The sequence below is a fragment of the Cotesia typhae genome, unplaced genomic scaffold (assembly GCF_013202065.1).
Source record: "Cotesia typhae breed Kobodo isofemale line unplaced genomic scaffold, CoteBio_Ctyphae scaffold_13, whole genome shotgun sequence".
In the NCBI taxonomy this organism is placed as follows: Eukaryota; Metazoa; Arthropoda; class Insecta; order Hymenoptera; family Braconidae; genus Cotesia; species Cotesia typhae.
Window position 1 is genome coordinate 13243877 of NW_027423774.1, and position 22546 is coordinate 13266422.

The following is a 22546-nucleotide window of genomic DNA, read 5'->3' on the forward strand; positions in this document are numbered from 1 at the left end:
TGAGAGTGAGTGTAACGCTATATAGAGTGTATCATTGTATAAAAGACAAGCTAAACCAACCAAAGACAAGTGATTTTGACGCTTTAAGGAGTTTGTCGTTATATAGAGTAACGTTATATAGAGTTTACACTGTATGTATACAGACGGTGTCTGTTTTTGGATAAAGTTGTACAAACAACTAAAATGAAATTTTTATCAATTACGAATAAGTGCCGTTTATATTTTCTAAACAACAGTATAAAATCAGAAGTGATAAATTTCATTTATGCTTCAGGTTTGTCTACATTGAAACGGAATCGGCTCTTTTGAAAAAGCCCACTCGTTCTCTTTGGTCACCCCTAAATTTATTTAGGGCGCCACTGGATTTTTAGACACAGTATCCAGAAACTGGCCCAGAGCATGGAGTAAGTTCTACAGGGTCGTGAGAGATTGCTGGGAAGAAACAGAAACCATCAAAGAAATTCATTTTTCAAGAAATTTTATTTAACCCACCCCATTACAATAATATTTCCCTTACAATTAATTAACACTTAAACCTAAGTCCTATTCCCGTTTATAAGACGGTTTCCTATCAAAGTTCCTAATCCCGACGATACCCTCTTATGGAGCGACCATATCGCGGTTTCTATCATAGTTACTTATTCCCGACGATACCCTCTTATGGAGCGCCCATACCGCGGTTTCTAATCATTTTCCATATTTCCATAATTCCATATTTCCCAATTTTCCATATTTCCATAATTCCATATTTCCCAATTTTCCATATTTCCAAAATTCTAATAGTTTCATAATTCCATAATCCTACACACGCACCCACAATGTAATTATTATCATTCAAACACACTAATTAAAATTTCCATACTTTATTAATTATTTTCTAAGACTATTATTTACTTCTATTTTCCAAATTAAATCTGATTATTAAATTTTCTAAATCCAAATTAAATTTCAATTATTAAATTTTCTCTTGAACAAATTTTCCATTCCTTCCTAATCCAAATTCCTAACGAGGTTAATTTTCTTTTTAAAATCCTTAACTAATTTACTGCCGTGGTCTTAATAATACAACAATAAATATTTAATACTAAGAGGTCTTCGTATCTCGTATTAATAGATTAAAATCTGACGACAGAGGTCTTAATAATCTGCCGACAAAATATTCGCTACGTCCTAGTATTCTTACAAATTTATTATCTTTGTCGATTTTATTTCGCCATATTTTATTATATTATATTACTTAATTATTCTCCTTAAAATTAATTTAGTTCCATTTTATTAATCGTTTTCTTCGAATTGAATTTGCCGAATTTTGTAATTTATTTTATTTACTTTAATCGTCTTAAATTGTGTCCAAATCATTTGTCAGAGTTAATTAATTAATTTATTTAGTTTTAATCTCTGAACTAAGAAATTGACAATTGGTTTTATTTTATTTAATTTTAACTAAATTATTTTATTTGTCTCTGAACAACTGAGTTTATTTTATTTTTGCTAAATTACTTTCTTTACTTTCTTTGTGTTGTTTGAAACTTGAAATTTATTTTATTTTAATTTTGAGGATTATATTTCACCTTATAACGCCTTGAGATCTTTAGTCTCGACCTTGTATGTCCTTTACTCAGCGTTTTAGCTCGAGACAAGATGGCTGACCCTCTCCCAACTTTTGTTGAATTTTTCTTCAAGTGAAATTTACAACTGATTTATTTTCTACTTTTATCTAAATGATTTTAACAATTATTCTAACCATTTTTTACGATTCTAATTTTACTTTTGTTTTATTTTACACAATCAAAATTCGTTCCAAATTATTTATGTTGATTTTAATTAATTTTAACTTCTGATGATTTTACTAAAATATTTTACTGAAATTATTTTAATGATTTTAATTGACACAAAAATTAACTGATTTTACTCAAACTCAATTACCAGAGATCAAATTTTCACGTGACACCAAAATCATGAACTAACAAACTGAAATAATTCCTAGTAAGATTAATCCAGACTCTGCCTACGTGTTTAATTAATAACCCGAAATAATTCCTGGTATTATTAATTAAATATTTAGTTATTTTATTTCTGACTTGTTCTTAAATTCATTCTTAACTTTATTCGGACTTTTATTCAGACTTTAGTTCAAGTAACGAGAGCTTAATTATTGACTAAACCAATTGCTTAAATTTTGGCAAGCTTAATTAATTAAATTTTTATTAAAAACCGATATTTTTGGAAATATTAATACTTCAGATCTCATAAAATTTTTTAAAAATGCACAGAGGACCCGGAAAAAAATGATCAGATCTGATCAGACATGAACAGGCATGAGTCTTTAGGCCTGATTAAGCATGAAAAATGATCATGCTTGATCAGGCATGGGCAGGTCTGATCAGATCTGATCAGATCATGGTCAGGACTGATCAGATCTGAAAAAAAAACGTTGTACCTGTGGGGATTCGAACCGTAGACGCCGCGCTCTCCAGACTGTTACTTTACCTCTTGACCATATAACTTATCATTACTTTAAAGGTATCTTTCAAACTACTTCAAGTAATTTAAATTTCATACATGACTTATTTTTACAGTTAAGGAAGTTAACTATGCCTAGTTCATTAATTATTAATAATTTATTATATATCAGAGTTATTTGTTTAAAACGGCTATGTATTTTTTTTTGCTCCATTAACATGTGGCTCTATGCACAGTAATAAAAAAAAATTTCTGTAAGGTTTATTCTAGAATTATAATTTTGTTGTTTTCTTTTAATATTAAAGTTTTTTTTTTTAATTCAAAACGTATAGGTAACTTAGAATTATCTGTGTATTCTACAATTCAGCAATCTTTCATACTACAGCAATGAACCAAGGCGTAGCTTAAGATAATAACAGACACCTTGAAAGGACTTATCGCCTATCGATATCAACTGATCTATTTTGGTATTTACACGCAATCAATCTTAAAATTTTACTCAAAATCTTGTTTTTCGCGTATTCCTTGGAACACAGTAAGAAATTTTGTGTCATTGCGTTAAAAATCATTGTTTTGGCATGGAAACTCAAAAATTTTATGCTTAAGCCGATATTTTCAATGAAAGTTGTACATTTAAAATTAATGAGGGGATAGAAATTAATACGTCATATGGAACAAATTAATTTTAAAAATAGATCTAAAAAAAATCAGACATGAGCAGACATGATCAGACCTGATCATACGCGAACAGGCATGGTCAGGTCTGATCATTTTTTCCCGGGGAGCTTATAGTTATTTTTAATCATGCAAATATGATTTTTAATCATGTAGCAGAATGAAATTTTTAACTCCCTTTCTCTTTACTTTTACTTTTTAACGACTTTACCGATCGATCTCAAAAACTAATCAGGTCTTAACTTAAAAAATCCACTTTGATCGCCACCCGTTTGGCCATAATCTAAAAAACTACGTTGAATGCCGCTAACCGCGTAGAAATCGGTTCATTCATTCAAAAATTACTGCGGTTTAAAGATTCGAAAAGCACTGTTTAATAAATTTTCTGTCAGACCTTTGAGGTAGAAAGCATACAAAAGCTATTTCTTTGGGCTTGGAGAACTTAAAAACATACACAAATTGTATTTGTAAGCTCGAAGAGCCGAAAGACACACACACACAAATTGTATTTTTGAACTCGAAGAGCTTAAAAACGTCGTAAGTGCAATTTTAAGCATAGGTATGGATTTGGCGGGAGGTTGCAGGGATGGCCGTTTTCCTAATTTTTAACTTCCCGCTAAGAAAATTGAAAATTTTCAAAAATCCGGAAGTTATTGGTTTTACCCTGTTTTTCGAAAATCGAATTTTTATCGGATCTCGACGTTTTGAGGTCCTAAGAAGCTTCCCTGACTACTCCCGCGAGGGTGTCACTATGTCCGTATGTATGTTCGAGCGTGTGTGTGTGTGTGTGTGTGTGTGTGTGTGTGTGTGTGTAAACCTCATAACTTTTGAACGGTTGAACCGATTTCATCGCGGTTAATGCCATTCGAAAGAACTTCGCCAAACTCACATCTCCTGATAATTTGAACCGATTCGTACCGATACATTTTGAGAAATTTAGAGAAATTTAAAAAAAAAAAATAGGAAAAAAATTTTTTTCAAAAGTCGTTTTTTTCGGCATAACTTTTAAACAGCTTTACCGATTGATTTCAAAAATCAATCAGCATCAACCTTAAAAAACCATGTCGATCGCCGCCAATCCGGTCAAAATCGGTTGATTCGTTCAAGAGATATCGTGAACGAAAAAAAAAAAAAAAAAACAAAAAAAGTGTTTTTTTCACATAACTTCGATATTTATTTTCGGATCGTTCTTGGTGAAATAGAATAATTTTTAGAATTCAAAAAACTGCGTCGATCGCCTTCAAGAACGTAAAAATCGGTTGATTGGTTCGAGAGATATCCTCGACGAAATGTTTGGATACAAGGATTTTTTCCACATTACTCCGACATTTTTTAGAATAACTTTCAAACAGCTCGACCGATCGATTTTAGAAACTAATCTAGTCTTAACATAAAAAAATCACGTCGATCACCGTCGGTCCGGTCAAAATTAGTTCATCCATTCGTGAGTTATCGTTGACGAAAGAAAACCGAAAAAAATGTTTTTCAGGGAGCTTAAAATAACACATAAATTGTATCTTTGATCTCGGAGAGCTCAAAAACATTTTTACTTCAGTTTTAAGCACTTGATGTAAAATTAGCGGGAAGTTGCACGGATGGCCTTCAGGTCTATCGTTTTTCTAATTTTGGTTTTTTTTTATTCTCTGCGGTTGCTTATATTCTTGCGTTTATTGATATCTCTTATACTTTTCGTTTATTAAAATAAAATAAGAAATGTCCATAGTCGGTATAGTGCTTGAACCAGTATTTCTATCATGATATATGCATTTGCATATATGCATTTATCTATATCATTGGGCGGTAATGGAATTTTACGTTATTAAAAAAGTTTTTAGAAACACTTCTGTCATTTTAAGATTACCACCTACATACACAGAAAGAATGAATGTCTACTTTTTTGACGATATTTAGATAGTCTTAAGTTATATGGAATTACATGTAGTGTTTTTACATTCTTTCAAGTGTAGGCGTGAACTTTTATTAATAGAACAGATACATCTAATACGCTCCTCTCAGCGAATGTTATTTTTAAAATTCGTTATACTAAAATCCTCGATCTATACAAGCTTCTCAGTGTTGAAAAATTTTATTGACTGATCGTTATTACGCGGCGGTTCCTCTAATACTAATAAACTTTACAAGAATTATTCTTTTTATGAAATCCAGCTATCGAAATAAACAGTTTTGACTGTCTTTATATGTATACATATATGAATGCACAAACTGTTTATCATTGTGTGAACACTTATTCATTGTTTACTGTTTACAGTGATGTCACCCTTAAAAAATGATCGCTAAGTTAAGCTTCACATTTTTATAATTATTGTTTTTTTTTCTTTCATAAAAGGAGCTGTTTTATCTTTTTAAGTTCTGTTTGTGTTTTTTTTTTAATAACTGAACGTTAATGTTCTCTCTAAATTCGGAAATATTGCGACAAAAACAAATATACAAAAAAGCTTACGCAAAGAAAAAAAATAACATTATTTTTGTAAGGTTACAATATTTGAGAGAATAAATTGTTATGTAATTACATATCTTTTTAATGTCAAGAATGTTCGGTTTATTGAAATTCGAAACGGTTCGTTCTCGAGAAAAATGTCAAGTATGCCCTGAAAATGTTGCAACTATAAATTCAAGTTTGACACATACTAATGAAAATACAAAGTCTTCTCACTACGAAATTTCTCAATTTTTAGTATTAGATAATATAGATATGGATAATAGTTTATCTTTTATTAGAGTTTTCTCAAAAGTCACTCAAGTTCGTGTTAAAAGAGAAAATGGTTTTTTGGGAGTCACTCTCCGAGGTGGTGAAGCAACACCTCTTATTATCACAGGTATCAAGCCCGATGGTCCAACAGCAAGAGAAGGTCGCGTAAGACTAGGTGATAAGCTTCTCGCAATTGATGACATCGAATTACAAGGATTAAGTCTTTTTGAAGCACGAAATGTACTAAAAAGAAATTCTAACTATCCAATTGCATCTCTTACCATCGAGTACAATGTTGCAAGTATGGCTGAAGTTCGAACAGCTATTTCAGGGCCTCTTCTTATAGAGTTGAATCATACTTGTCCTGGTAAAAAAAAAAAAAAAATTCTGATACAGTAAATTTTGTTTTTAAATTCATCATTCTTTTTTTTTCTTAACTCATGAGTTATCCCTTTGAAACTCTACTTGCTATATCCAAAAATTATTATTATAAAACTGATATTTACAGGTGAGCTAGGCTTGAAAGTACGAAACAATGCAAATGGTGTTTATATAGAGAGTCTTCGTCCTGCGAGTGCCGCTGATCGCTGCGGTGCAATACAGCCAGGTGACAAACTTCTTGCTGTAGATGACACGCCAATTAATGATACCATAACTGCGATGAAAGTATTAAAAAACATTTCTAAGACCTATCAAATGGTTAAAATACAAATATTACCTCAGATTCTAAGTACTTCTATGAAAACGCTGATGAAAAAATCTAAATCTCAACAATTATTCGGTGTTGATAAAACAATTTTTATCGAAGAAAATCTCACTGTGATATTGAAATCTGATCATCAAGGATTTGGTTTTGTTGTTAAACTATCTAATGATGGAATGAATTATGTAATTGATCACATTGAAGCTGGCAGTCCTGCAGAACGATGTGGTGTTCTTTTACCAGATGATAGAATACTTGCAATGAATCAAAAAATTTTAAGAAATCTACAATTAAATGAAATTACAGCAATTCTAGAATCTTCTCAAGTAAGTTAAAATAATATAAAAAATTTTGTTAGTTTAAATGTACACTGATAGAAAATTTATGTTGACTCAAGAGATATTTTCTTGATCTAAGAATTGATTTTGGAAGACAAGTAATTATTTTGCTTTAAGAATTTCTTGTCTTGATTTAGATTTTCTTGGCTTAAGAGCGATATTACCTTCAATCGATACATTTAGTTTTTCAACCAAATTAACATTATCGTTTAAAAAACTTAAAATTATTCATCAAAGTATATTTCAAAAACTAAATAGTCTTCAATTGTTATACCGAAAAAACATTATCTCCTGGAAATAGGAAAACTAATGCCTCAAAAAAAAGCCATTCTTAACACAAGTCGGTAACATCTTGAATCAATTTTATCGCCTATCTTGAACCAAGAGACAAAAATTCTTCAAAGAAATATATCTATATCTAGTTTGAAGAGTTCAAATTTTGAAGAAAAAAAGTTTTTTTGAATCAAGATTGTTTTTCTATCAGTGTTCACTTATCAAAAGATATTTATCTATTAAAATACAAATAGAACCTTTACAATTAAACGATATTTACTCACACATAATCATTAATTTTGGTTATGATGACCAATGATGATGAGATGTTAACAAAAACTCCTGATAATAATTGAGGAAGCAAAAAATGAGATTTAAAAATTTATCTGGGATTCTTCATGAGCTCCTAAATAATATGTGCTTCGGCACACCAATATTGGGCCATGTTTGAGTGGAGGCTGGGAATTTAGATTTGGCTATTGAATTGCGACCCAACCTTGAGCTAGGGCTACTCTGGCGGATTCGTGGTCACGATAAAATGATCGTGAAACGACGATAAATGTGCCGTGAGTTCACGGTGTCTACAAATGATCGTCGGAGGACCGTCGCTTGACTATCGACCGGCCGTCGTTTGACAGGAAAGACGAGTATTGTTGTAAAATTTTTTTACTGTTACATTATGATTTTCATTCTGTACAGTTATCTTACTTCACTCTTCGAAAAACCAAATTTTTACTTGGTTTCCCCGATTTTTTACCTAAGTGAAAATCGTAGATCATCAATCGATCGTCTGTCATGTAACGGTCATTCGAAAAAATTTAATTGTCAAAAAACCATAATTCGGTGGTAAATGCACCGTAGTCTGTGAGTGAAACAAGTATAATGTCGGTAAGTCAAGAATTTTTCACTAGTTAACGATAAAGAAGTGCTGACTATATTTTATCTTTTTTAATTCATTAAAAATACTCAAAGTGTATAAAAAAAAATAGGTAAATGAGAAATTTTCAGTAAATACTCTGGATGAAAAATTTGAAAAAAATATTAAATTATTGTAATTTCGTTTATTTCAAAGTAATATTATAAAAAATTAATCAGATTTCATACAATCAACAGAGATCCATCATTTCAATTATTTTCAGAAGGGATCATGGCTTACAACAAGAGTTATATTTTTTTCATAGTCTGACATAAAGACCTTAATAATTTTTGTTTATGAAAAATATAACAATCAATATTGTTTTTAAGTTCCCGCTAAGAAAATCAATGATTTTCGAAAAATCGGGAAATTATTGTTTTTACCGCGTTTTGCAAAAATCGAGTTCTCATCAGATCTTGACGTTTTGGGGTCCTAGAAAGCTTCCCTGACTACTCTTACGATGCTGCCTGCCTGTATGCCCGTATGTACGCGCGCGCGCGTGTGTGTGTGTGTGTGTGTGTGTGTGTGTGTGTGTGTGTGTGTGTAAACCTCTCATAACTTTTGAACTGCTTGACCGGTTCAATCGCGGTTGGTGACATTCTAAAGGGCTTGCCTGAACTTAGGTTTTGAATATACTTTCGACTGATTCGGATTAGTCGATTTTGAGAAATCTCAAAAGAACTACAAAAAAAATTTTTTCAAATGTGGTTTTTTTGGAATGACTTTCAAACGGCTTGACTGATCAATTCCAAAAACTAATCAGCTCTTAACATCGAAAAACTACGTCGATAGCAATCAAGCCGGTCAAAATCGGTTGATTCGTTCGTGAATTATCGTTAACGAAAAAAATCGATAAAAAAATTTTTTTTTCGAACTACGCCAAAACTTTTGGTCTTATCAATTTGTGTTTACAAATGTATCACACTTTTGAGCTCAGAGAGCTCAAAACTACTTGAAAATTATATTTTTCAGCCCTTCGAGTTCAAAAACGTAATAAGCGCTATTTTGAGAGCTTAACTACGAAAGTAGCAGAACGTTGCAGGGATGGCCTTCCGGGTCAACCGTTTTACTAATTTTTTAAAGATAAAAACTTTAATTTCAAAATTACAGCAAAATTATTGTGAGATAGTTTTTTTTTGACAGTTAAATTTTTAGCAATTTCTTTTTCAGATCTTTTTTGATACAATTAATAATTTCACTGCGATTTCAAAATCAAGATTTTCGTTATCATCGAAATTTAAATCATTGATTAAGATTATTATTATAAAGTCATGAAAAAAATATAAATTTATTTAAGCTATTTTTTCTGTATAATAAAAAAATAAATTAAATACCTGAACGTTGGAAATACCACTTACGATATTTTTGAGCTCTCCAAGCTCAAAAATACAATTTTTGTGTTATTTTGAGCTCTTTGAGCTCAATGAGATAGCTTTTTTATGCTTTTGAGCTCTTCGAGCTCAAAAGTCTAATAGGAAATTGATAAAACACTATTTCTTGAAATTTCAAATTGCAATAACTTTTAAATGGATGAACCCATTTTCACGTGGTTTGCGTCATTCAACTCAGTTTTTCAACCTCATGAAAGATCTTTAAATTTAAATTGATCAAACTAGGAATTTCGGAGTAAATCCGAAATAACACTTTTTAGGGTTTTTTTTTCGACAACGATAATTCACGAACGCACCAACTGTTTCTGACTGGACTGACGGCGATCGATGTAGTTTTTTGATATTGAGAGCTGATTAGTTTTTGAAATCGATCGATAGAGCCATTTAAAAGTTATTTCAAAAAAGCTACATTAAAAAAAATTTTTTTTGTAGTTTTTATGAGATTTCTCAAAATCTACCGGTCTGAGTCGGTCCAAATTGTATTTTTAATCTAATTTTGGTCAAGCCCTTTCGAACGGCACCAACCACGATGGATTCGGTCAAACTGTTCAAAAGTTATAAGAGGATTACACACACACACACACACACACACACACACACACACACACACACATTAAAATACTCGAGGTGGACCAAAACCTATCGAAAGATGATATGGAAATGTCACAACAGTTTCAAGCATCCCTATAGTATAGGGGATGGATACCCCAGTACCGGCGAGGGAGGGCGTGCTAACGGGCCTGAACTCGTCGTTATCAAGCGAACGTTATTCGGACAGCGGAGTGGACCTCATGGCTCGATCCCACAACGATCGCGATCCTTGACCTGGATGGAGTCTCTACCGAGAGCGACGTCCGTGAAGCACTTCAACGTGACTTCATGAGCAGCTTTGAGATAAAACGCGTGAATCTGACAAACCTTACACCACAAAGCAATTGCGCCGCCTTATGCGAGATAGATGAGGCTAGCGCGACCAAGATCCTTGACAAAGTCTGTATAAAGATCGGATAGGTAAACTGTCGCATACGCCCACTTGCGAAAATAACCTGATGTCTTAAATGCCTTGGCTTTGGACTCCAAAAGCAAAACTGTACGGGACCAGACCGAAGCAAGTGTTACTATAATGTGGCGGAGAAAACCCCAAGTCTCTAAACTGCACAGAGAAGCCAAAATACTTCCTATGTACATCGGACAAAGACGCTCAAGATGGCTCATATCATATAGCTGGCTCCGGGGCTTGTAAGGCATTCCGCATCGCACTTGCCAAAGTCACAAGAAAACAGGAATGACGCGCTTATTACAAGGAAACCTGAACAGGTGTGCTTTGACGCAGTAGATTTTGCGTATCTTGGAAGACAAAATTGACATCTACCTTATCTGCGAGCAACATCTCAACATCCAAGATAGAGTATGGTTTGCTAATTAATCCGGCACAGCAGCAATCTGGATTGCTAACATTAAGAACATCACCGTCGACAACAGCAAAAACGGATCAGGATTCGTCTGGATCAAAACCCCCACGACCTACTTTATGAGCGTCTACCATTCCCCAAATGAAGGGATTCGGATATTCCGACGAAAAATAGCAGACATAAAGGACGTTATTGACAAGTTCAACGCGGAAGTCATCGTGGCTGGCGATTTTAACGGAAAATCGGCTGCTGACTTTGGACACTGCGGCAAATGGGGTGCTGACTTTTCTGACACTGTGGCAACGAAGTAGCAGACTTTGCCGCAAGAGTCGACTTCATAGTGCTGAACACCGGAAATACTGCGACTTTTAGACCAGGATACCGGGAATCTATCCTCGATATCACGTTAACAACTCAAAGAATCGCGTACATGATCGAAGATTGGACAGTATAATAGAAATATAGTGGCAGTGATCACCAACATGTGACATTCAGCATTCGATTAGCACCTGTTCCGGTACCGCGTCGTGATTATCGACCATAGAAATGGAATACCAGGAAGCTCGATTTAGAGGCACTACGAATTTCTCTGACACGAAGCTTGTCTCGTTTTCTGAACAACCTGATTCCGAATACTCCTTTCGAGACAGAAACACTACATACTACATACTGGTAGTCTTAAGGGGGTATTCTGGTCTAGAAAATTGAAAAAATCAATTTTTTTTGGCATATTTTCAAAGTTTAGACTTTCAAAAATATGCTCTTAATAGAATTTTTTAAAATTCGAATTACTTTGAGAGATACAGTGGATTTTGTGACGCGGCACTTAAACCGGCCGAGCGGAGTGATCACACAATGAATGGTAGATGTTTTCCAGGAATTCTTTTGTATCCGACTTGAGCTCGTTATATACCCTTTTAAGTTTTTATATTTACCTGACTACCAGTACGTACCCAATATACCTGGAACTGTCCACACAAAATATACCTGGAAGTGTCTATCTCTATAGTATAATTTACAAATTATTACTTATATATTTTTCTGTTCAGTTCAGTCTCGATCTTGGAGCTAAGTAGATACGTGTTCAGCGCATAGTTAATAAATAACAAGTTTTTTAGTTTTTTTTTTATAAATATTTATAGAAAAATGGATAAGAAAAGTTCACGGGGAAGTTGTAATCGTCCTGATCGGAAAAAAAAGAGACGATTTTTATCGAATCGATACACCGTAGAAAGTGAAACTAGTTTTACAGATGCTTCTGCAGCTAAATTAAAAAATTATGGAGACGAAGAAATAATAATTAATAAAAATTTTGGGTACTATCTACTGGAATTTTATTCAGTTTTTCAAACTCTCTCCACTTTAATTCTCTGTGCTACCTGCAAAGAGAAAATTAAATTTTCTCAAACAGCACCACGTGGTCTAGGATTTAAAATTGTGTTGCAGTGCAGTTGTGAAAATAATAAGTACATTCAATCATGTCCTTTGATGAATAAAACATATGAAATTAATCGTCGAATTGTAATAGCTATGAGACTTTTAGGAGTAGGACGAGAAGGAATAAATATTTTTTGTAGTGTCATGGATATATGCCAAGGTTTATGCATCAGTACTTACTACAGCTGCCTAGAAAATTTACATTCAGCCACAACTGCAATTTACGATCAGGTAATATCTAAAGCTGTAAAAGAAGAGCAAGAGTTACAATCTGAGTCTGAGCCTCATGAAAATCCAAAACACTTGACGGTTTCTGGATCTGAAACACAAAATAATAATGAATCCCTCAATTCATTGATATGGACTTTTGCTCCAAAGCATATTCACGCTGGCACCCAAACATCGAAATTGCAAATCATTTAGCCGTTGCTATTTTTAATGAAGGCTTTTTAAAGATTTTAAATATAATGGCACCCATGGGCATCATCGTTGCTCATCGTACTGAAGCTCACACATTTGCTGTTAGACGTAACGAGCTGAGGATTGATCGCTCTGAACTACGAGCTTCTGCTGCTTCAAAAGCAGGCAGAACAGCTCGTTTAGAAGAAAGAAGTTCACAAAATCTCGATTTTGAGACAGAAGAAGGTCCAATGTATGGATATGGGATCCGATTAATCCAAAGTGAGTATTAAACATAATTATCTGAGTTATTTAACTGGAAATCTTTCTCAAACTTCAAAGCGTTTTTCTCAAAACTCCTCTTGTTGAGGTGGTTGACACGATATCTCAAGTTCTATCTGACCGATTCCCTTGAAATTTTGTAAGAATTTTCATTATACATCTCTTTATCGCTGGAGCTAAGGATTTTGAAAAATTTTAATTTGAAGTATTTTTAAAAAATTCGTAAAGGTTGAAAAACAGGAGTAAAAAAAACCTTTTTTTTTTCAAGTAGACGCCATTTTGTGAATTTTTTTTTTCGGCCGAAGTTCATGATGTAGCGATATCTTTACTAATTAAGAATTTTTTTTGTTTGTGCGATTTAGATCACTACAAGGGTTGGAATCATGTTAACCAGGGAGCACTGTTTGACTAGCAATCCCCACTTCACCGACCTGTCACTGAATGAATTTTTGACTTTTTTTTTTTTTTTTAATTTTTTTTATTGTTCAGTACTAATACCGGTACCTTCCCTCAAACTTGGGTAGGTTTTCTTACAAATAGAATTCTTTGTTGGTCTTGAAAAAGACCGATCAGTTAAGACTACGTAGTAGTCTTGAGATGACTTATTAGTCACACGCTCTTAAATAAGAGAAAATGAATATTGAGCTCTGAAAAGAACTGTTTAAATTTTAGCTCTTAAAAGAGCTGATTTGATGATACTCGAACGTAGCTGAGATTGACTAAGTATAGTCTGAGATGACTGACTAACGACGTTCAGTTGAGGATAGACAAGCTTTGCATGCTTGCTATCCTAAATACTGCACTGTTGATGGTAAGCCTTGCTCGCTTACTGTAAATATTGGAGTATTTCCTTCTTCTTCTTTTTCTTCTTCTTCTTCTTCTTCTTCTTCCTCGCTCGATGGTTTAAAGTGGACTGTGTCGTAGCTCTCCTCGCTGCCTCTTTTTAAACAGTCTGGTGATTTGAGAGGGGATTAGAGTCGGTCAATTCACTGGCCCGGCAGCTCCGATGGACTGAGTGGGGTTTTCGAAGGTAGCGGCCCAATAACAATTTAGAATAATTTCCCACTATAAATAGAATAATTTTCCACTAGCTCTCTCGTTAAGGTCCGTGCTTTTGTTAGTACCATGACTAGCTCTCTAGTCATGGTCCGTGCGATTTTTGATGCCAAATGATGATTTTGGCTTTTTTCAACATTTATGTACTTTAAAAATCAATAAATATTATATAAAAAAATGGATGGTAAAAATGTTTTTAATTTTTTTTTATCCTACTTTGAAAAATACCCAAAAAGTAGGGCTCGAGACCAGAATACCCTCTTAAGCTCAATACATTCAAGGGTGAAGATGAATTAAACATAGAATTATTACTCAAACTATTTTGATGTCATTCAACCTTAGAGAAATCAGCAGAAGAGGTAATGTTGAGCTTGTCCGAGTTGTCATCTTTTTTTGCGAAGATTTGGCCACCCCGAGCCCAAACATACTTGAAATTTTTGATTTTAGCAATTGAAATGTCAGTTGGAGAAGATTTATTAATCACAGGGTCAGGAACACTTGAGATAACCAATTCAGCAGTGCCATAGGAAACTGACAAAGTAGCAGAAGAACTTGGAATAGAACCTACCATTTTTGAATTTTCAAGAGACGATAATTTCTCTTGCATAGTTTCTTTATCAGTTGTTACCTGCATTTTAAACTCGAAGAGATCTTGATTAATCTTGGCAATAGCATCAGCATTCATCTATGCATTCATAGTGACTTCCTCTAACTTCTCAATAGTACTTGTCTGTTTAGTATTCACCATCTCAATCTAAGCACCTGATTCTTCAAATTTCTTATTCGTAGATTATTCAGAAGATAGAAGTTGCTCCATCAAAGCTGTTATTTTATCATCCAGGGATTTTCCTGACCAACCTTGAGGCAAGAACGGCATTGCTATAGGAGTCCAGGGTGAAGGAAATACTAAGTCGTTACCAGGAGATGACAAGAAATTTGGTGTTATAGGAGACTTGTTAGATTTTGGAGTAATAACTGGAGGCGTTGACGAAGATGAAGAATAAGCTGATTTGTAACTCGAAACTGACGATGTACAAGTTTTAGTAGATCTTAATGAGGTTGTATAGATTTTTTCTGCAGCAATTAGACAATGGCTTATTTTTAATATAGTCTTTGGCACAGCTAGGGTGATAATGCAGCCTACACGTATTACAAATCACAGCAGACTTCACAGGTTGTTTATACCGAGTACAAATGTCAGGGCCTAACAACATACCACGTAAAAAAATTAGGAAAACGGTTGACCCTGAATACCATCCCTGCAACTTCCTGCTACTTTCGTAATTAAGCGCTCGAAATTGCACTTATTATGTTTTTGAGCTCTTCGAGCTCAAAAATCTAATTATCGTGTAATTTTAAGCTCTCCGAGTTTGATAGGAGTTTGATAAATCACTAATTTTAACTTCCCGCTAAGAAAATTGAAAATTTTTAAAAATCGGTTTTATTGGTTTTACCCTGTCTTTGGGAATTAAGTTTTCATCCGATCTCGACGTTATGAGGTCCTAGGAAGCTTCCCTGACTATTCCCGCGAGCGTGTCACTATGTCTATATATATATATATATATATATATATATATATATATATATATATATATATATATATATATATATATATATATATATATATATGTGTGTGTGTGTGTGTGTGTGTGTGTGTGTGTGTGTGTGTGTGTGATATGTGTGTAAAGATTTGTGTGGGTGATGTATGATAGAGAGTGTAAGATCTTCTGCTTGTTGATGTTTTGCCGAATAGAGTGATCTAAAATCTTAGAGCGTGAGAGTTCGGTGGACAGCGCGATTTAGCTAGAAACTGCAGTATAGACACTCCGTGAGCGGGTACTGTCGGGATTAACAAAATTTTGTGTGTGAGTGTGAGTATGTACACCTTGTTATCTTATTTTTGTTATAAATAAATGCCGGTTATATTTGTTAAAAAAAAATGTATTTATTTCAGATCACCTTCCTCACTCTCTCTCTCCCTGTAAAATAAGCTCTTTGCTCTGGACTGGTTCCAGGAACCGTAATTAAAAATCCTGGTTGTGCCCTTTTGTTAATAATTTTAGTTTTCAATTTTGTTTAGTTTATTATTTAATTAAGGAGCCAATCTGAGCGGAAAAACCCGTTACACCGTTCAAAAGTTATAAGAGGTTTGCACACACACACACACACACACACACACACACACACACACACACACACACACACACACACACACACCACATAGTGACATCCTCGCGGGAATTGTCAGGGAAGCTTTCTAGGACTTCAAAACCTCGAGATCTGATGAAAACTCGATTTTGGCAAAACGGGGTGAAAACAATAACTTCCCGATTTTTGAAAATCTTCGATTTCCTTAGCAGGAAGTTAAAAAACGATGCCTTTTAAACACAAATGACAGTTCAAGTCGTTGCTGAGAGAGAAACAACGCGATGATCAATTACCATCTGAGCAGGTAACAACACAATGATGTTAAATTTACCATAAGATCTGGTATTAGGATTTCGCTGATGGAACATACGCTGTATCACTATTTGCATCAAACTGATGGTTATTTGGCTAAAATTACAATAACCTCACTAATACTGAACCTAACCTTTACTAAGTATTGTAATCTTTGAATACACTTTAAGCAACCCACAGAGAGCGAATAAATGAAATTATTTATTCCGCAGGTAGATTGCAATTTGTTGCATGTAGTAGATCTGGAACAGAAAAAATGCGCGGAGGCAAAATAGAGCAGAAAGTGATCTAAAGGCAGAACGAAAATTTTGATATGTTTATTTGCTAATGTGATAGAGTAGAATCAACCTGACTCATCTATGCAGGTAAACACAACAGTTTTTATAAATAAATAGATGAATTATATCTAAATAATAAAGAACTGTAAATTAGTTTCTTCAAGTGCATAAACATTTTATTACAATTAGTAGTTATATAATTGTAATTGATCTATTTATATTTCAGATTCCATTGACGACACTATGTCGCTGGCGATCAAGAGGTTATTTTGATGAAGACATTTCGAGTCCAAATAATAATTTGAATAATTCTGATGATGATGATAATAATGATCAGAATAGTAATTATCAATTACAAAATATTTTGAACCGTTGTGACACTGAAAATGTTGATGGCAATGATCCTAATAACTTATTATCTGATTGTGACAGTGTTTCCAGTGAAAATACAGATGAAGAAAATCCTGCTCTATTAAATATAAGTGAAGAAGAATCAATAAATAATTATATAAGTGACAATGATGATAATTGTGATGAAAATAATTTTGATGAACAAGTTGATGAGAATAGTGATGACAATGATACTATTGGTAATGCGTATGAATACGGAATGTTGCATGAAAACAGCAATGTAACGACGGATGAATGTATTTTACAGTTATTAGATTTTTTGTGAAATATAATACAAAAATAAAAGTATTACGAAAATTGCTTTGCAGCAGTTGTTACAAATGCAACTAAAAATTTTACCTGCAGACAATCAATTGCCAAAAACAGTGTAGAAGTTATTTCAATATGCCCAAAATATTGCTCCTGTATGCCGAGTTATTAAACATTATTATTGCAGAACATGTTTATTTAATTCAAAAAGTCAGATGTTGAACAAGAAAATTACGTTTAAGTGTTCTATATGTGCAACAACTAATTCAAAAGATTTTTCTTTTTTTCATGAATTCGATATTGGGGATCAAATTAGAATTTTATTTGAAAATTACAACTTAGCTGAAAAGTTAAAAAAAAACCTACATTGCGAAATGTTGAAAATATATCGGATATTGTTGATGGCAGTGAGTACATAAGAGTTAACTCTTGAAATCAAAGAGGTAACTTTGATTTAACTCTGATTCTTAATACTGATAGCCTAGCATTAGTAAAAAGTGCTAAAAGCCATTGTTGGCCGGATTTATTCATCATCGCAGAACTTCCCCAAGATGTGAGAGATAATTATGTGATATTTACTGGGCTCCGGTATAATAACCTTATTAAACTACCGATGGATGTTTTTCTTATGCTAATTTGTTTAAAACTAAAAAAATATTTTTGTAAAGGTATTGATTGGACAAATCCTAAAACTAAAGGAATAATTAATACTAAAATAGTTGCTCCAGTAGTTATTGCAAATGCACCAGCTCGAGTGCAATTGCAAAACATCTGAAACTTTAATGGTCGATATGGATGCAACATTTGTGAAATTAAAACAGTTAAATGTACAAAAATTGCTGGAAAAAAAAAACTGTACGTTGTTATCCCTTTCGAATTGATTCTAAAATTACAACTAGTATAAGAATGGAAGCGCAAGCTGAAAAATTACGTCAACCGAATACACGCATTCGGTTTTACTTGGTGTTGTTAAGCAATTCATAACTATTTGGTTTGATAAAAAAGGTCCTTGAAATATTAAAAACAAAAGCGAATATATTGATGAGTTCATGTGCAATATTCGAGTTCCTCCATCTTTTTCAAGACTACCAAGATAGTTATCTCATTTTAAATTGTATAAAGCCTCAGAAAACTATAATTTTCTGTTATTTTATTCTCTTCCTGCACTTGTTGATCACTTACCTTCGAAATATTTAAAGCATTGGCTATTGTTAGTAAAATCAATTTTTAATTTAGTCAGAACGAAAATAACTTAAGATTATCTTGAAGAATCAGATAACTTGCTACAGTTATTTGTATCTCAAATCGAAAGTCTTTATGGTGATAGAGCTTTGTCATACATCTGCCATCAACTTATTCATTTACCACTTTGTGTTAAAAGATGGGGACCTTCGCGATCAACTTCTGCCTTTGCATTTGAAAACTACAGTAGTTTCATTGCAAAATGTGTCCACAGTAATAGGAATTTTGGCCAAAAAATTGTCTATTGTGTTCAAATTGCTCAAGGTATCCAGATGTTGAAAAATCGTATAGCTGAACGAGGAAACGTAACTGCTAAAACTAATTAGTCAAAAAATTATAACCTTTTAGGGCATAAAGTTATAAAAAAAAGAGCTTAATGTTGTGGAACGCAATATATTATTATCTAATGGTTGGGAATTTGAAAATTTATCTATTTATACACGCATTTAAGTTAATAAAGTATTTATACATCTGAAATTTATAAAATTACATAAACAAACAGTCATACAGTCCAAATAGATACTGATGTTTTTACTGTGTACGGTTCAATTAAATTTTTTGTTCAGAATCAAAATGATATTTTTATTGTGATTCGTCGTTTCAATGTAACTCATATCAAAACGTTTCATAATTCTTCTACTAAAAAAACCGTTGAACATTGTAACAGTTTTACCTGTTCAGGTTGGCCCCTAATCAATTTTATAAATAAATAAACAAAACTAACAACCAATGTAATTATCAGGGCGCCACCAGGATTTTTAATCACGGTTCCTGGAACCGGTCCAGAGCTGAGAAAACTTAATCTTAGGGTAGAGAGAGTGGAGGAAGGTGCTGTTGAATAATAAACAATTAATTAACAAGATCGATCGATATTTATTAACAATAAAAAATTAACAAATTTAACAATTTAAGCGCTCACTCACACACTATAATTAACTTATTATCTAACGAAGCGGAGAATAACTGCGAAATAAACGATATTTACAAACGAACCTTCCAAACGACGATACGATGACTAGACGGGCTTTTTCTAACAAACGGTCTCCCACACCTGTCCTAAACTAATGGGATTTTTCTAACAAACGGTCTCCCACATCTGTCCTACAACGAAGCTTAAAATTACAAGTCCACCGGACTACCAAAACGAACTAACTTTACACACTTTTATAACTTAGAATTAAGTCCACCGGACTACCAAACTTAACACTATTAACACTCTCTATCACACATTACCCGTACAATTCTTCACACACTGTTTTCTTTAAGCTCCGGGTTATTATGGCTGGGCTTTTACAAAATTTCTTTAAATTATAACAATCGTAAAAGAAATGTCTGGCTCTGATAACCGCAGGATCTGATGTATAGTTGACTGGAAACTCGTTCGGAATTCAGGATGTTGATGAATCAGGTTGGTACGTCGGCTGGTACGTCTGATGAAGGGAGGTTCAGCTCTTCCTCGGAGGTATCCGACTCGATCTCTAGGTCTGGTCTGGACTGCGTTAATATGCTCGTTCAATAATTTCCTAGGAGTCGAATCTCACATTGTAATTGATTTGCATGAATTGTCTTGAATAGTAGAGATAAGAATCAAGTGGACTGTATGATACGGAAAGAAGTAAGTTAGCAGTTCTCGAGGTTCCTATGGTTGTAAGGCAGAGGGACCCAAAAGGCCAGGTAGTGTTTAGGTGGACTTTCCAGAGGCGGTTTAGTCAGAGCGAGGGCTGCTGAATGAAAACCTTCCAGTTCCGTCCTGAAGAGTAGGTACGAAGCATTGCTCCAGAGGCGGTTCAGTCAGAGCGGGGGCTGCTGAACGAAAACCTTTCAGATCATCAATGCGGACTCAGAAAGTGAGGAATAGCGTTCCAGAGGCGGTTCAGTCAGCGCGAGGGCTGCTGAACGAAAACCTTCCAGATAACTCGTGCATAGATAATTGAATACATTGTTCCGTAAGCAGTTCAGGACGTTCGTGAGCCTGAACGATAAACTTACAGATAAACAATGATTTTGAAAGAGATAGCGTGAATTTCAGAATAATGAATAAATGAATTGAGTGCGTACCTTTTAGTATTTTTATGCAATAAAAATACTATACCAAATTACGTTTAGCGAAACTGCTCCTTGATGAAAGATTGATGAAAGCCGGATGATATTTCTGGAAGCTGGTGGGCTCGTTGGCTGCTAGTCGGGTTGTATGGATGGACAATTGTACCTCTTTTGGTCAGCTTGCAGATCGAGAATGTTATTGGCACGTTTGAACTTACACAAAACCACTTGACGATTTGAACGATAAAGGAAACTGGTGTGTGAACCTTTTATTAATTGACTAAGAGTTGCTACGATTGACTTTCGGATTGCGAACTTGATAGGAATTAACGTAGCTGTCGCTAGGAAAGATCCTTTCGGACTGACGCTTTTGGACGTATATAGTGTACACAAGAGTACGGAGACTCTTTTCATTTTATTATTGGTGGGATAGTTCCGAGAAATATTATTAAGAAAAATACGTTGACAAAAATATTACATTTATAAAAAAACGGAAAGTCGCAACGGAAAATATTCGAATGTGAACCAGATGAGCGTTCGGGTTGCGAAGAGAACAAGAGGTTGCATTTATACGACCTCAACGGCGAGAGAGTCATAAAAGTAGGTACTTGAGTCTAGCGACCCGCATGCAGGCATCTAAAACTCATAGGAGAAAATAAAGATATTTTTAACTTTACATTTATTTTGAAGGCAAAAGAATATTTTAGAAAATATTCAATTTGAGTAAATTGGTTAAAAAATTATAAGTTATGAATTTAGCTGATAATTAAACACACACATAACCCACACTTTGGTTAATTGAATTTTATAATTTTAAATTGAAAAAAAATGATATTAATTTAATTACAATATTATTAAATTAAATTATTCAATCATTAGTATTTAATAATAGGATAACTTTCAATTAACAACCAATTTCAATTAACTTTGAACTAATATCCAACTTTCAATTTCCGAGTGCTAATTTTAATTCTATTAAAATATTAGATAGATTAAAATTCCTCAGTAACTTATAGTCATGGCCTTAACAATATAACAATAACTACTTAAAACAAAAGGTCTTAATACCTTGGATTAACTTTTGATAATTAAATAAATCACAATATAACTTTTACGATCACATTCATAATTATTAATACGAAATTATTAACTAATTCTGACTAAATTTTTACTGTGACAAATTTTGACTCACTTAACTGAACTCTTGGACTTAATGTCCACGCCAATAATTATCAATTTGGAATAAAAATTAATTTAACTAATTCACGGACTTAATCCCCAAAATGACTTAATTTCCACGTGACAATATAAATTAATTTCGATAATTTTCTACTATAAATTATTCTCAATAATTAATTCTTAATAAAATATTCTTAATAATTTTCTAATCGTTTTTATCAATTCGGCACAAGTCGAAATATTCAATTTTTATTTGCTAGAACATTCGCTAGCTAAGTTTTGCTTGACCTTGGGTATTGAAATTTACTGCGACACAAAAACTGACGCTTGACCAAAATTCCACGAATAAAAATTTGTCGATTTTTCTAAATGACAAAAGTTAATCAATTTTACTAAGTTAATTATTATAAAAATAAATTTAACGAATTTTCAGATGTTAATTAATTGATTGAAAATTTTTAGTTATTAAAATTTCCCCGCAAGGTCGATTGAGTGATCTTCGGGTATAAACCCCCATGAAAATCACTAAATCCAAAACTAGCAAATGTTCCACTATTAATTTATTAATAATCGTCGATTAAACGATTCATAATAATTAAATAGGAGAAGTAACTGGGTATTCGGTAAAC

General features: G+C 33.3%; 2 protein-coding genes across 17 annotated transcripts in view; one reads left to right on the forward strand and one right to left on the reverse strand.

Annotated features, from left to right (window-relative positions):
• Window positions 1-4768: 4768 nt before the first annotated feature.
• The window catches only part of Grip (Glutamate receptor interacting protein), a 95064-nt gene continuing 77286 nt past the window's right edge, over window positions 4769-22546 (forward strand). For 4 of the 16 annotated variants that reach the window (XM_074254766.1, XM_074254768.1, XM_074254765.1 and 1 more), the window contains exons 1-2: window positions 4773-6215; window positions 6357-6877. In XM_074254766.1, coding sequence (XP_074110867.1) covers window positions 5681-6215; window positions 6357-6877 — 1056 coding nt within the window. In that variant the 5' untranslated portion in view covers window positions 4773-5680. Of the gene's footprint in view, window positions 6216-6356; window positions 6878-13336; window positions 15684-16727; window positions 16881-17019; window positions 19250-22546 lie in introns of those variants that run through there. The other 12 variants (XM_074254762.1, XM_074254763.1, XM_074254761.1 and 9 more) reach the window with 11 other exon arrangements.
• The window catches only part of LOC141535036 (uncharacterized), a 50777-nt gene continuing 38328 nt past the window's right edge, over window positions 10098-22546 (reverse strand). Inside the window, exon 3 of the mRNA XM_074254778.1 lies at window positions 10098-12637. Coding sequence (XP_074110879.1) covers window positions 12603-12637 — 35 coding nt within the window. The 3' untranslated portion in view covers window positions 10098-12602. The remainder of the gene's footprint in view (window positions 12638-22546) is intronic.